Source organism: Vigna unguiculata, chromosome 3, assembly GCF_037176805.1.
Source record: "Vigna unguiculata cultivar grain cowpea cultivar isolate G323 ecotype 2 chromosome 3, ASM3717680v1, whole genome shotgun sequence".
NCBI classification, from domain to species: domain Eukaryota; kingdom Viridiplantae; phylum Streptophyta; class Magnoliopsida; order Fabales; family Fabaceae; genus Vigna; species Vigna unguiculata.
In genome coordinates, this window is record NC_140794.1 from 37,623,262 (window position 1) to 37,638,264 (window position 15,003).

Here is a 15,003-nt window from a genome sequence, read left to right on the forward strand (position 1 = left end):
TATTTTATTTTTATTTTATAAATACAAAAATTAACTTATTTTAATGATTGAAGTATCTCTAAAAATAAGTTGTCAACGCGTAAGTGATATAAAAAAAAATTGCATGCTATTATTTTCTTAAAAGATAAGACTAAGTTAAGAAATTAAAAAGAAATTATGAGTAGTTGTCCTGTCCTTACCGAAAACTGTAAAATTTCTAAGGAGCATTAAAAAGATAATTTATTATTGGATTGGAGCTATGCAGAATAGATACAAATCTGAATTTTAAGTTTCAACCCTTTCCTCTGTTACTGTGCTAGGGACTCAAAATCCCTTTCTTCTTCATCATCTTCTTTTTCTTCTTCTTCTTCTTCTCCACGATAATCTGATTCTCATTGCTTCAATCTGTAGCAACAACCTTCAATGCCACACTTTTCAGCGCTCCCAATTTTCAATTCCATTTTCTAGGTACTGTATTGTCTCAATTTCCTCATTCTTCTCAATTCAACCTCCATTCTGCATAATCATTCCCTTTCGAAGACACCCCAACTTCGTGATAAATATTTTTCTGAGCTTAATCTAGCTGTTTCAGATCTTGGGTTTCTCGTCAAACTTCGACTGAATCTTGAACTCCAATGAAATAATCTTTGTTGTTGGTTTTTTTTTTTTTTTTTTTTTCATTCATAACCCCGCCACCAAAATGGAGATTTCGAGTGGAGGTTGTTCTCCCAGAATCAGGTCTGATTACCCCAGGAAGGAGGGATCCGAGGGAACCCCTGTTAAGCAGTTTGAACTCTCTGGTCGTGATCGCAATTATGAAATGCAATCAATGAATGCTTTGGATATTCTGAGAGAAACTGTTAGGATTCTTAGGTTCAATTCATGGGGTTTCATTGCAATCGCTGTTATGCTTATTTGTCCTGTTTCTGCTGTGCTTTTGTCTAATGTGATAGTGGATATGTCTATTGTGAAGAATCTGTCTATTAGGCTTATGTTGGTTGCCCAAGCTAGTGGTCTTCCTCTGAGACCAATTATCAAACAGTCCTGTCAGCGATTTGCAGAGACCGTGGTTTCTTCAGCCATGTGCTTTCCTTTGTATGCTACATTGTTGTTATTGTCCAAAGCTGGTGTTGTCTATACCGTAGATTGTACTTATTCCAGAAAGAAGTTTGATGCTTCCAAGTTTTGTGTGATTGTTTCTAAGATTTGGAGGAAGATCCTCTTCACATATCTGTGGGGCTGTGCCCTTGTAGTTGGTTGCATCACCTTGTTCTGTGTTTTCCTTGTTGCGTTCTGCAGTGCATTGGCTGTTCTTGGGTTTTCCCCTGATATTGTTGTGTACTGTGCAATGCTGGTTGGGCTGGTTTTCTCTGTTGTCTTTGCCAATGCCATAATCATCTGTAACATTGCAATAGTGATCTCTGTCTTGGAGGATGTTTCGGGAGCGCAGGCAATGCTGCGGTCTAGTATTTTGATCAAGGGTCAGACTCAGGTGGGTCTACTGATATTTCTTGGATCGACTATAGGGATGGCCTTTGTGGAGGGCTTGTTTGAGCACAGAGTAAAGATACTGAGCTATGGTGATGGATCTTCAAGGGTGTGGGAAGGGCCACTCTTGGTGGTGATGTATTCATTTGTAATGCTTATAGATTCCATGATGAGTGCAGTTTTCTATTTCAGTTGCAGATCTTCTAGCTTGGAGATCTCAGATAGCGAAGGCAACTCAATTTTGGAAACTATGACCATTTCTGCTGAATCAATAGGAATTCAATGACATTGTCAGCATGGTATTGATTGTGCCAATTGAATGAATAAGATGAAGAGGGAAGCTGTAAGAGTTTGTTCCCTGAAAACGGGGTTGCCATTGAGGAACCTTTGCAAGTTGCAACATTTCATCCTTTGAGCATTAGATAGGAAAGCTACGTAGAGGTGATGACTTTGAATGGTTTTTACCTTAACGAGCTAGCTCATTTCAGCGTACGGAAATTACCTTTTAGTTATATTACAAATATGGAGAAAAATGAAAGCCGGATAGTCAATGTATTTGTTCTTTGAGTGTTAGTAGAAAAGATAATATTTTATAGGCAAATGTAAGAAACTAATTTGAAACAAACCACATTTTTGTTGTTCTATTGTTATACACACTTTGAAGCTTCTACCTTCATAATGTATTGGGTAACAGAAAGTTTCTGCTGAATTGATCTTTTGTTTCAAACAATTATAGCTACAATTAACTCATGTAGATCAACAAATCACTAAAATCAGTACTATTTGAGAAAAATGTCATAGGTGAGTGAGTTTATTGAATTCTTTACTTTTATATGCTTCGTTATTTGCAAATATCTCCTCAGACTTAACTTTTCTTTCTTTTGTTCTAAAATATTTAGGGGTCTTTCAAGGTAAGGCATCCCACAAGCCTCACCGACAGGTCTTAGGTTGGTATTATCTGATCTGCCTGTTAAGGGAGAGTACTTGCCGTGAGGTTTGAAAGTTTGTTCCCAGTTAAATGGACTTGATGCCTTTTTTCAGTTTTTATTACATTGTTCAATTTTATACATATAAAGAATAAGTTTATCTGTTGATAATCAGAATGCTCGAAGTGATTCTTGAAAAAGTATCCAGAGCTCGTTTGTACCGAGAAATCTGTCATGTCTAGATCACTTAGGGATTCACCTTCTGATTTTACCATGCAATGAATGATCTTTCTGTGTGCCTAACTGCTTATTCCTTCAAGCTCTATGTAGGAGAATATTTGTTAAACTTTCAAAATTTTGTTGTTCCACATCTTGACCGAACGAGGTTATAAAATATAAGTGTAGTTTGATGATCTGCTCCTTCAATTTGCAACAAAGTTGAGCATGGCCATTGTACTTCCTTGAGTGCACCAACCTTCCCTTCACTGAACAATGATCCACTACTAGAAATACCTTACTGGTGGGCAAAAAATACTACGGTTGAGGCTTCTTTCATATAGCAAGCAGGGTATTTCATTCTACTTTGTTGGTTTCAATTGCATTTGAGGTTTGCAAATTTTTGTCGAGCTTTTTATGGCAGTATGCCTTACAAATATTGTTTAGCAACCTATTTTATTCTGAAAAGAGTGCTAGCAACATGTTATTAAACAATCATTTTAACATACTCTTATATTCGTTAAAATTTATTATAAATTACAAGATTATGGAAAATTGGTGAAGTAAGACGCCGAGATCCAGAAATTGTTATTTTCGATAAATTTCAATCAACAAGAGTGTGCGTTTAAAATAGTGTATTTCTAGCATTTCTCTTCATTCCAATGGCATATTCAAGGAAATTTTGTGGCCAAATTTCAGTGATCTACATAGTATGGTGTTAAGACGTGAATGAGAAACGCTCAAATATTCTTATGCAAGACCAAGACTCTCTTTGGATAAATTTATCAATAAACATTTTTTTAGGAGCACAAAATAATAGGATAAAAGGAATTGAGTTTTTTTATAAGTCAAAATTAACTTGTGCATTTTAACTTCAATTAAAAGTGCTTTCATCTAACTTGTCTAAAAGCTAATATGTTTAATTTGATTTTAATTAATGAAAAAGATTTATTCATTTTATTTTCTTTTTGTGCAAATACTACTTGCGTACCTTGGTAATAATACCAAATCTAGTAATAAAGTAGTAAGTAAAAGTTGTATTTATAGAGTGACTTGTGTGATAACTATACTTCTTGATTGCAAACATTTAAATAACAAGGTAACCTAATTTAAAAGATAATTGTATATAAAATAAAGAAATTACAGATTTTTTGAAATTTATACGTTTGTTATGTGAAACAAAGAAATTATTGGGGTTTAATTTCATTAGACTTTTTGATATATAATATTGTTTTATTTTATTGAATCAAAATTATGTCATCAACTCGCAAAATTATTAAGTTTTAATATCTTAAATGAGTTATAGGTTACTAGATTCAAATATCAATATAGGTGTTTGCTTTAAAGAAAAAAAGTTTTAACGATGACGAATCCTCCATATTCTACCCATTTCTTATTAATATGATCTTTATATTTTATTAATACACGAATTACATCTTTTGGAATCAATGTCATTAAGTTTTAGTTTACGTGTCTAACAACCATATAAAATAGATTAACACTTGGCAATTTTAATGTGGACATGTTTTATTTTTGAAAAACAAATATTTATCCAAATTGACTGAAAACATGAAAAGAAAAATGCAACACAATTGGTGTATTATATAAGAGTGAATTAGTTTGAATCGGATTAGATTGAATTTTACCCATGTATAGTATGTCCATATGACGGCATCGATACCACTTGAACAATCAGGGTTTGCAGAATACAGGAAGTGTTGTCGACAAGGAGAAATAAACATGAGTTAATTGGATTCGTATTAGGTCCTCAAAAATAAAAAGTTCATTAAAAATAGTATAAATAGCGTAATTGTTACTGTTATTCTACTATTTATTGCAACTTTTACTCAAATAAAATTAACTTGAGGATTGAAGTATTTGTTCAAGTATAATCCGAGGAGTATGAGTGTGAACCACCTTAGATAATCCAATCAATAAATAATCTTAATCCTACGTTAGGAAGAGAACCCATAAAAGCCCAATCACATTGGCTTTTCTTTTGCCAGTCTTATTATACAAGAAAAAGAAAAAAAAAAAGGAAAAAACATAAAACAGAGTTATAAAACCCACTCATCTAAAGCATAATATGTAAATAAGTGTAAATCCTGTCTTTTGTAAATCAGTCTTTTTAAATTAAATTAGATTTAAAATTCACTTCTTACTAATATATAATTTGTTAAATCATATTTTAGTGGAAATTATCCTCTGCCGACATTCCAGGAGTTAACATGCCCACCCTCTCCTAATTCCCTTCAAATGTAACATGAATCAACCACAACCTATATTAATCACTTCCAAAATGTAACATCTGAAGTGTTTTATAAGTCCTTATGTAATGAAATAACTTGGTATTATTAATGTCTTCTTTGGAAGATATTCGCAATCTCAATTCAAATTCTATCCTCTGAACTCATTCTGCTCAATGTTTTGGTATTCACCAAGAATATGCATCTCGTTCGCTCAATGAATATGTCTAGTCACTTAGCAAGTGTAACTTTGAAATTTCGTAATTTCATAATTCTATTTTAGTTAGTTATAATTATGTTTGTAGCTTTAACTAACTTTGTGTTTCCTTTATAATGAGTTCATACTTCTGATTTAGAAGATAAAATCGAGCATGTTTTTTATTTAATGATTAAACAAACTCCATATATTTTTAATTCAAGAACAGACAAATCATATAACTAACAAGTGGAAAGAAACAAAAACAAAGCTAAGTTATTAAATTGAAAATCAAAGAAGAATAATCCACAAAATCCAAGAACACTCACTTTATTTGGTTGAAATTGTATGAAACTCCTTGAATTGAATGATAAATAATAAGGTTAAGTATATTTTTAATCTCCAAACTTTGATATAAAATTAGAATTCGTCTTTTTCAAAAATTTTAATATATTTTTATCTCTGAACTTTAAAAATAAAAATGAATGAATATAATTATTTTAATTAAATTACATTAACTATTTTTAAGGTACTGAATGGAGTTTAGAATTTAAGATCAGCAAAGTATAAAAGATATGGAAAAATGATACCTTCAAGAGAAGGATTAGTGCCATTGCAATAACTTTATTTTCTTATATCGGAGATTTTCTCTTTGGTATCACATCATCGTATTGTATGCGCAAATTACGAAATTAATACACACGAAGATTTATAGCTTTATCTCTCTTTCTTTTTTTTTTTCCATCTTTATGAGTGTAATTCGCAATTTACTTTATACTGTTTTTTTTATTATGTTTTGTACTCAATTTGACATAAATTACATAACAAAAGCCTTACTTATCATGTGACAAAACTGAATTAGTTTTATTTGTAATGAAATTAAAGAATATGGGTTAAACCCATCTCAGTAGTACAAAATAAAAAGAATATGAATGCTACAATTTTATTTTACGCGTAGCTAGAATGAAGATAAAAAGGCAAGCCCCCAAATGAGTGGAAGAAAATTTTGTTCCTCATTAAGTCTAACTTCAGAGTTACCATCCTAAAAAATTTTCCAATTCCTTTCCATTCTCTTGTCCAACTTGTAGCCTCAAACACTCAGACACCCCTGTTAAGGTGTAAAAACAAGCAGAGAATTTACGTTCATACTTCATCATCAAACTTTCTCTGCCTAACACTGAATCATCAACATCGTAATATTTGTTTTCCTCTATCGCTCCCAACATCTCCTCTGCTATCTCAAACGGAGAAAAAGAGTAACTCAGTGATCCACAAGACTCCAAAAACTGAAAATCACAACCTTCAAACTCTCCTTTACCACTCACAATCTTCTTCTCTTCATCATAAACATTCTCAGCAAAGTTATACCCGAAGCTTAAATCTTCCCCGCTACCCTTCTGGTTAGAATCTTCTTCACTAGCTCCACAGCCATAGTCACAAGTAGTTATGGCAGAAGAACTATACCTAGCACCATAATAACTTTCTTCAACAATCCCATTTCCTTCCATGTCTACAAAATTCTCAAAGTGGGGTTCTTCTGTTTGGAGATATAATTTAGGTTCTGCTTCTGGTTGAGGTTGAGGTTGAGGTTCTACTTTGGTTTCTTGATCATAGTGGTTACTCGGAAAACGAGGGTCAAAGTTTCTAGCTTTGAGTCTAAGAAAGAGGAGTTTGGCAATCTTTGGAGGAAGAGCAGAAACAGAAGGAGAAGATTGGGAAGGAAAGAAATTTGTGCGAGTGTTGGCACCACGAAGCAAACGTGCTGCTTCATCATAAGCTCTTGCAGCATCTTCGGCATTGTCGTAAGTGCCTAACCAAAGTCTAATGTTCTGAATGGTGTCTTTGATTTCAGCCACCCATCGCCCAGAGGGTCTTTGTCTCACCCCAATGTAACGTTTGTTAGCTCTTCTAGCTCCAAGAATAGCAGCAGCCATTGAAGCTGCTTCTTCCCTTAGTTTTTCCCATTCTGTGTTCGCTTCTTCACTCTTCTTCTCCCCTCCTTCTTCACATTCCCATCTTTTTCTCTTGTTTGCCATTTTCCCCTTCATCATGCTTTGTGGTGCATTGCAGCATTTGGCAGTGCAAACATTTATAGCGAAGTGAGTGCAGAAGGTGTTTAGTTGAAAGTGAGATATTTGGGGTCTCAAATGCTTGTTGCTTCCTCTTGTTCCAACTATGATTCGGCTTTCTTTTCTTACCTTGTTTTTTACTTAAAAAACAAACCTTGGAACCGTACATAACTTTCGCTTTCATTCTAGGGGAGATTACAAGACGTATTTCACAATGAAACTGGCCTTTGCATTTTGGCTTATTATACCTTGCTTGCACTCAGTAATTATATAGCTTAGAGTTTTAAGCTAAAATCATAGAATTTATATTGGAAAATGAATATTATTGCATGGTTACATAGCAATTAGAGGTTCTAGATTTGAAGTGTTGGAATTTTTTTCACTGAACAATATGGTGAAGTAGACACGATTTAGATTAAGGTTGTCTGAGAGAGAAAAGAAAAAGAAAAAAATAATTAAAAAACTATTGAAGTTTTCTAAAAAATCTTAATTAAGAGAAACTCTTCTTAATGATTTTGATATCATACACGTACGTACTGGTAAATGAAGTTATGCTTAATTGGATCTCAAAAAAACCATAAACCATTCTCCACAAGTAAGAATTGTATATTATATATTAATTCATAATTAATGTAACATATCTGTATTTTTTTTTAAATCATATTTTTCACGATTTTTATCTTTATATTGAGGAAACATATTAAAAATATGTGTGAGATGTATCTTTTTTAGGCCCTCTATTGTTTTAGATTCTTTAAAGTTAAAATAAAGGTTAAATATGCCTTTCACCTCTTAAATTTTAGTAAAAGCTAAAATTAATTTATGTTAAAAGTTTTGACCCAATTTATTCCATCAACTTTAGAAATGTATAAATTTAGTTTTTTTAACTAAATTTCATTAAGTTTATTTCAAATTTCAGTGTGTTTCTTATTTAATATTGAAGCGGGAAATGTATTAAAAGGTATGGACAACTTAAATGTTATCATGAAATACGATTAAAACGTCAAATAAACTTAACAAAATTATGTTAAAAGGACTAAACTCACATATTTTTAAAGTTTAAGACTAAATTGAATCAAAGTTTCGAAGAAAAAAACAAATTTCAATTTTCACTGAAAATTAAGAGATAAAAAATATATTTAACCCTTAAAATAATTTTAGTTTAATTAACATTTATCACTTTATTATAGATGTTATTTTGACATATTTTTTATCATAAATAAAATACTGATGACGAAAAAAATTATCTAGTTTACATGGATAAAAGAAAAAGAAATGAGAAACAAAAGCAAAAAATTAGGGTTTCAAAATTTGAAAATATGTTGTTTGTCCACCAACAAACAGATTTGTACACCCGTATAATTTCAGTGAGTTGGAGTTTGTTCCGTCGATAAATTAAGATTAGTTTCCGGCATATGGCTTTTGTCAATGTCAAAAACCTTGTGGAAATCACCTTTTACATCAGTCACAAAAGCATATGCCCTAGATTGATGCTTGTACGATAAGATCAACTGAAATCTGCTTCGTAACGCTCTGTATTAATTATATTCTTATTTATCTTGCAAACTTTGGTTTATTTTAGTAAATAATTTTAAAATGTGATAATAACGTTTTTTTTTAATAAACCCTTACTCAAAGAAACGTTAGTACTATTCAAGTTTGCTTGCATATTACAAAATTTAAAAGAGTTTATAATCTGTCTCACGAGGATATTCACCTTTTAGGTACTCTAATATCACATGGTTGTATTGTTGATAAAAAAGATCACATGGTTGTATATTCATCAGTTTTTGCATTTTCAATTTAAATTTACATTTTATAAAAAATTACATTAAAGTTTTTTTTTTTTTTGGTTTCAAGAGCAATGAATCATCTTAAAGGTCGATTAATCATGTTGATCGTTGACATCAAACATTATTGATTGGTGAACATCTGACACAATTAATCGGTCTAAAAACAACTTAATGCAATTTAATTAAATAATTGTATCGTCGTAATTAAGTCATAGTAAGTAAAAGTCCATTTCAAATAGTATAAATAAGAAGTCCAAATAAGTTAGTTTATTATATTGATTCTTGCGCTCAGACACTTGTGAACTTAAGCTTCATAGTGCTTTCTACAGGTACCACCCGAACGGGTACCACTCGATCAAAGACGATAAAAACTTTCGTCACATCGAACAAATAAGAGATTGGATTAACTTGAAGACTAAGACATCAAAGGAGTTAAGAGTGTCTGACCAGTCCTATAGAAACAAAGTTTATTCTAATATTTAATAGTATTGTTTTGGAATTAGGAGAGGATAAAATTTTCATTTATAATAAATATTCACTAGTTTAATAACTTTGAAATAAAAAATATAAACATGGATTATATATACACACAATGTCTTTATCTTTTATTTTATTTATAAATATTTAACCCTTTTCTTGCAAAACATATCATTACACAGAGTGCAGCAAGAATATGGCTCTCAAATTCCTTGTAATCCTACTAAAATAACTACAAGAGAATATTTGAAATACTTGGCTAGCCAATATATGTCAATTTCTTCACCAAACTTACAAATTCAATTTATTATTATGTAACTTTTTTTTATTCCACAAATTGTAACAAAACAAAACTCATAAACATATTTATCATTTGTATGATTCATAAAACCTCAACTTATGAATGATCACCCTGTCTATACGATGTCAATGTCATTGTGTATATTTTTGGCTTTTTTGTATTTCAGGGTCCCTCTGATCAGAAATTGTAAAATGGGGTCCGTTGATTTTTATTTTTTTTTTAAATTGGGTCAAGTCGCTATCTAGGAGGATGACTTCCAGGGTGAAGTCGTCCTCCCCAAGGCCGGTTTCGCTTTTTTTTTTCTTAAATGAATGTCGTTGCGTCACATAACGGTTTCTATTTAATAGAAGAGTGAAGTCGTCCTGTAGCATGACGACTTCACTTTTCATTTTTTTTAACTTTTTAGTTTTTCAGTTTTAATTATTTCCTTTTCTTTTTCCTTATTTTATTTTTCAAATATTTCAGATTTTTTTAATTTAACGGTTTTGCTTATTTTTTTATTTTTCAAATATTTTTTGAATTTTTAATTTTTTTTTTCAAATTTTGTTAGATTTAAAAATTATATTGATTGTATTTGTAATTATTTTTCTATTAACTTAATTGTTGTATTTTAATTATTAATCAATATTAAAATATATTAATGTAATGTTTATTTGTATTCTATTAATTTTTTTTACTTATTATTCTTCCAAATCTTAAAAAATAATCAAAATTCATTTATTACGAAAAAAAATGAAAAAGTGAAGTCGTCATGTGTGAGGACGACTTCACTTTTTCGTTTCAAACAAACCGCTTCTCTACATGACGACATCAGCTTTCTAAAATAAAATTAAGAAACCGTTGAGGGAGATGACGACATTGCCTCTAATGTCGTTATGCTCCCTAACGACTTGACCTCTTTTCGAAAGAAAAAGAAAATTAATGGACCCATTTATGCAAATTCGTATATTTTCTCATATTTCATTGTTTTTCAGCTTCACCTATCAGCCCAACTACACTTATACCAACTTAGCCCTCTTAATTAAGATTCCCTTTGTATAACTTAAAACCAAATCCCTAGTTCCTTTTGATAGATTTATTATTTGTGAGAAAATGATTGAAAATGACGTTTTTTTTTTTCCTTCAATGGGGTATAGGTAGATAAGGGAGAGTATTTGAAGGAGGGAGGTGAGGTTCTCTCTCCTTAGATGAGGTGGGTGATTTGAGAGGATGAAAAATGTAATTATCAAATTATCCTTGATTTTTTCCTTATTTATGTTTCATTTTTGTTATTTGTAGTTTATGGTTTCATTTTGTTGTCTTACTTATTATTAATGAAGATATCTAATTATAACAACAACAAAAAAGCTAATAAAATTATTCCCACATGTTAATAAAAGTTTTTTTAACAAGATTATAGTTAGAGTTGGTTTAAGAATAATTCCAGAAGTATTTAATAAAAATATCAGTATAACATTTATATACAAATTAAATTGCACTCAATTTGGAAAGGGACAAAATTGCTTCATTTAAAAACAAATAAGACTGAATTGACTTAAAATAACAAATATAAGGACTCAATCGAATATAAGACAATGACACGTGGTACTAACACGTGACATAATATTGCCACATCACATTGTTCAATGTAGCACGACACTAACTTGACATGTGAACATATATTTAACGTTGTTGGTACAATACTAACAAAAAGAACCAAATTACATCAATTCTTCAAAAATTAGGACCTAATTATGACCAAAAACGTATTTAAACACACACACACAGACACACACACAGACACACACACACACACACATATATATATATATATATATATATATATATATATGTGTGTGTGTGTGTGTGTGTGTGTGTGTGTGTGTGTGTATATTTCAAAAAAAAATGGGGCTTGCTTGGTGCATCAATTGGTGTGAAGATGATTATTGAAGATATTAAACATAGCAGGAAAGCTAAGGCCACACATGCATTTGAGTTTTCTTGTCTGTTTGCATGATGTTGGAATTGAAAGATACATTTGGTTTAGGATTAGAAAAAGCAAAGAAAAAGAGAGAAGGGATGACCTAGCCTCTTGATGGTGCCTTTTAGTTGATGTACTTGTGTGTACAAAACAATTTTCATTATATATTAGAAGTGTTTTAATTAATAATTTCAACTATTTATTTTATTTTATTTCTACTACTTTAGTAGAATACATTTATTTTAATTAATATCTTTAAAACAAACTCATTAACATATCATTTAACATATGATTAACTAAATGTATAAATAAAATTCAAAATAATATTGTAAAATTAATTTAAATGGTTGCACTTTTATATTTTCACATTTGAAAATTGTTGTTTATTCATAATTTACTATATGCAATAGTAGAGTTGGGCCATGAGTCAGCCTTAACCCACCCTTGAAAAAACTTCTTTTTAGGGGTCACAAAATGAGAGGCTAAAAAAAAGCCTTAACCCTCAAAGTCCCTTCTCAAATGGGTTAGGGTCAAGTAAAATCTCTATCACACCTTCTTATCTTATGAAATAAGTGTGAGAATTGACATAGGTTTATTGGTGGGTAGCACGATTTATCCAACAAACTTCCCTAACATAATATCTCATATCGTCTTAGAAAATGATATTTAGGTCTAACTCACCCTCACTCTTAAGAAATGAACTTGAAACCTAACTTAACCCCATAAAATTATCTTATAAGGTGATGTTTGTACCCATTGTAAATTTGCCTTATCTATATTTGGTAAGGGATTTCCAACACCACTCTCATGTTAGGACATATACATCTCAAAAATGAGACTAGATATTTATTGGTTAGTAACTTGATAACGAGTAACAAATAGATCTAACAAACAACAAATCTCACCAGGTTAGGCCTCTAAATGGTTCTAATATCATCTTAAGACGTGAACTTTATGCCTAACTGAATCCTATAAAATTGACCCGTAAAGCGAGGTTTCCACCCCTTGTATATTGTAAACTGGTCTTATATCTAGTTGATGTGAGATCTCTAACATACCTCCCTCATGTCGAGGCTTATACATCTCAAGTGTCAGACTTAATATTTGTGAGTGATCCGATAGCAGGTGACACAATAGGTTCAACAAACAACAAACTTCATTAGATAGACTTTAAATGGCTCTCATACCATGTTAATAACTGAATTTTAAGTCTGACTCAATCCTACAAAAATGACTTATAAGGTGAAATTTACATTCATGGTAAATTGCTTTATCTTTAGTCAATGTGATCTTCAACACATAAAAAATAAACTTATAAAATAAGGTTTGCATCCACTAATATATTATAACTTAGTCATATCTCTATTTAACATAAAATCTCCAATACTATATTAAAAGAAAACAAAGTATTATATATGTCTTGAAATATTCTATTGCAAAAAATAAATATTTTTTTTTATGTGTATGAAGTTATGTTCTTAGTATATAAATTTGTAGTTTTAATTTGTATTTATTTAAAAAAAAAATATTGCTACCATTATAAAAATTTCCTAAATTTTAACATGCCACATGATAATGTTGAAAATTTGTTGACATGTCTCCTAATGATTGAAATTTAATTTTTTATTTTGACAATAAGTGATGTATTAATATTTATAAAGAGTTTTCAATTAATATTTGATTAACTATGTAATATATTAATATTTATATTATAAGGAATTTGAGTCTCGAAAAATAACATAATATTGTCTTTGAAAAAGAATGACATTAACATAAATTATAATTTAGTTCTTATACTTGTTATTCTTTAAGGCACAATTAGAATTGTTAAAGTGAGGAAGATGACAATTCTAAATTATTATTATTATTACATCATCATTCTTCTATATTGATGTCATGAAGAATGGGATGAAGTCTATCCAAGACAATAACATTTGAGATCTTGCTGAAATGGCCAAGAAACTTTCTTTCTAATAAATTCAAAAGATTATTTGAGAACAATAATGACACTAGTAACTCATTTTGACTTATAATTACATCAAATAAATATCAAGACAATGTTTCTAAATAATAACATTGAAGAAATAACTCGTGAGGGTGCAACGATAAAATTGTGTTAAGTGACCAAAAGTTTAAGTGCAAACCAAATAAAGTCATTTATGGTATTGAAGAAACTTCTCATCAATGATACTAAAAGTTCCATCAAGCTATTACCTCATGTTTTGAGACAAATGTTGTTGATAATTATGATAAGTTCAATGAGAACATAGGCATACTCCTAGTATTATATGTCAATGATATACTTCTTGTCAACAACGACAAGGACTTATTGCATGAGATCAAGAATTTTCTAATTTAAAATGTCAAAACGAGAGTCTCTTTTGGGTTAGGCATCAAGATACTAAGATGTATAATTGTGGATGTATCTTGAAATCGTTACAAGAGCGTTATATAAATAAAGTTCTAAATATGTTTTTCATGAAAGATAGAAAACTAGGAGATACTCCATTAGCCAAAGGAAACAAATCTAATCTTTTATAGTACCTCGGTAATGACTTTATTAAAACAACTCGAGAGTAGAAGATTTTCTATTTATATTCTTATCACAACCAGCTTTGATACCATTTATTAGATTATAATCAAGGAAAATGATATTATGACTCCTATTTTTTACTCTCATCTTTTATTCTCTGACATGACTTAGTGTCGACCATTGATTAATGTATTATTATATTTTTCTTTAAAATATCAATAACTCACACTAAATCACATCAGGAGTCAAGAATGAGGTCAAAAAATAGGAGTCATATTATTATTTTCCTATAATCAAATCAAACTGATCATAAAGAGCAAATTAAACCCTGTCATACAATAAATTATCCCTAATAATTATGTATTATCCATAAATTAATAATAATTGTGCAAATAATTGATACTAATAAATAATATAATTTATTGATTAATGTTAATCCACAATAATAACGTCATAGAAAATAATAATTTTATATAATAAAATTATATAAATACAACAATAAATTTTTAAATTTGTTGACAAAATTCATCCGAGAGTTCTGGGTAGATGCTTGGAATGCAATATTATTCATGATGCATTATTTGAAGAAATAAAAAGATAACATGTTCTCTTATTGAAGATTCTGTAGAACTCAGTCTATTTTATTCGTCTTTATTAGAAATTGTGTTGCTTCTACAGTTTTGAATGTTCTTTTCTTCTATATCCTATGGTCTAAATATTTTCTCTTTCTTTAAATAATTTACAATGTATTTTAGTGCTTATTCAATATTTTATTAGATTAAATTAAAATATCCACCATCGAATATTATAGGTGGATAA

The 15,003-nt window shown here is 30.1% G+C and overlaps 2 protein-coding genes across 2 annotated transcripts; one reads left to right on the forward strand and one right to left on the reverse strand.

The window, feature by feature from the left end:
• The first annotated feature begins 251 nt into the window (after window positions 1–251).
• On the forward strand, window positions 252–2,696 carry LOC114175145 (uncharacterized). The gene has a single exon (XM_028059913.2). The coding sequence runs from the start codon at window positions 680–682 to the stop codon at window positions 1,751–1,753; it is 1,074 nt and encodes a 357-aa protein (XP_027915714.1). The 5' UTR covers window positions 252–679; the 3' UTR covers window positions 1,754–2,696.
• Window positions 2,697–6,053: 3,357 nt separating this feature from the next.
• Window positions 6,054–7,087, reverse strand: LOC114175346 (uncharacterized). Its single transcript, XM_028060124.2, has one exon. It carries the CDS (start codon window positions 7,085–7,087, stop codon window positions 6,086–6,088), a length of 1,002 nt encoding a protein of 333 aa, XP_027915925.1. The 3' UTR covers window positions 6,054–6,085.
• Between the last annotated feature and the right edge of the window lie 7,916 nt (window positions 7,088–15,003).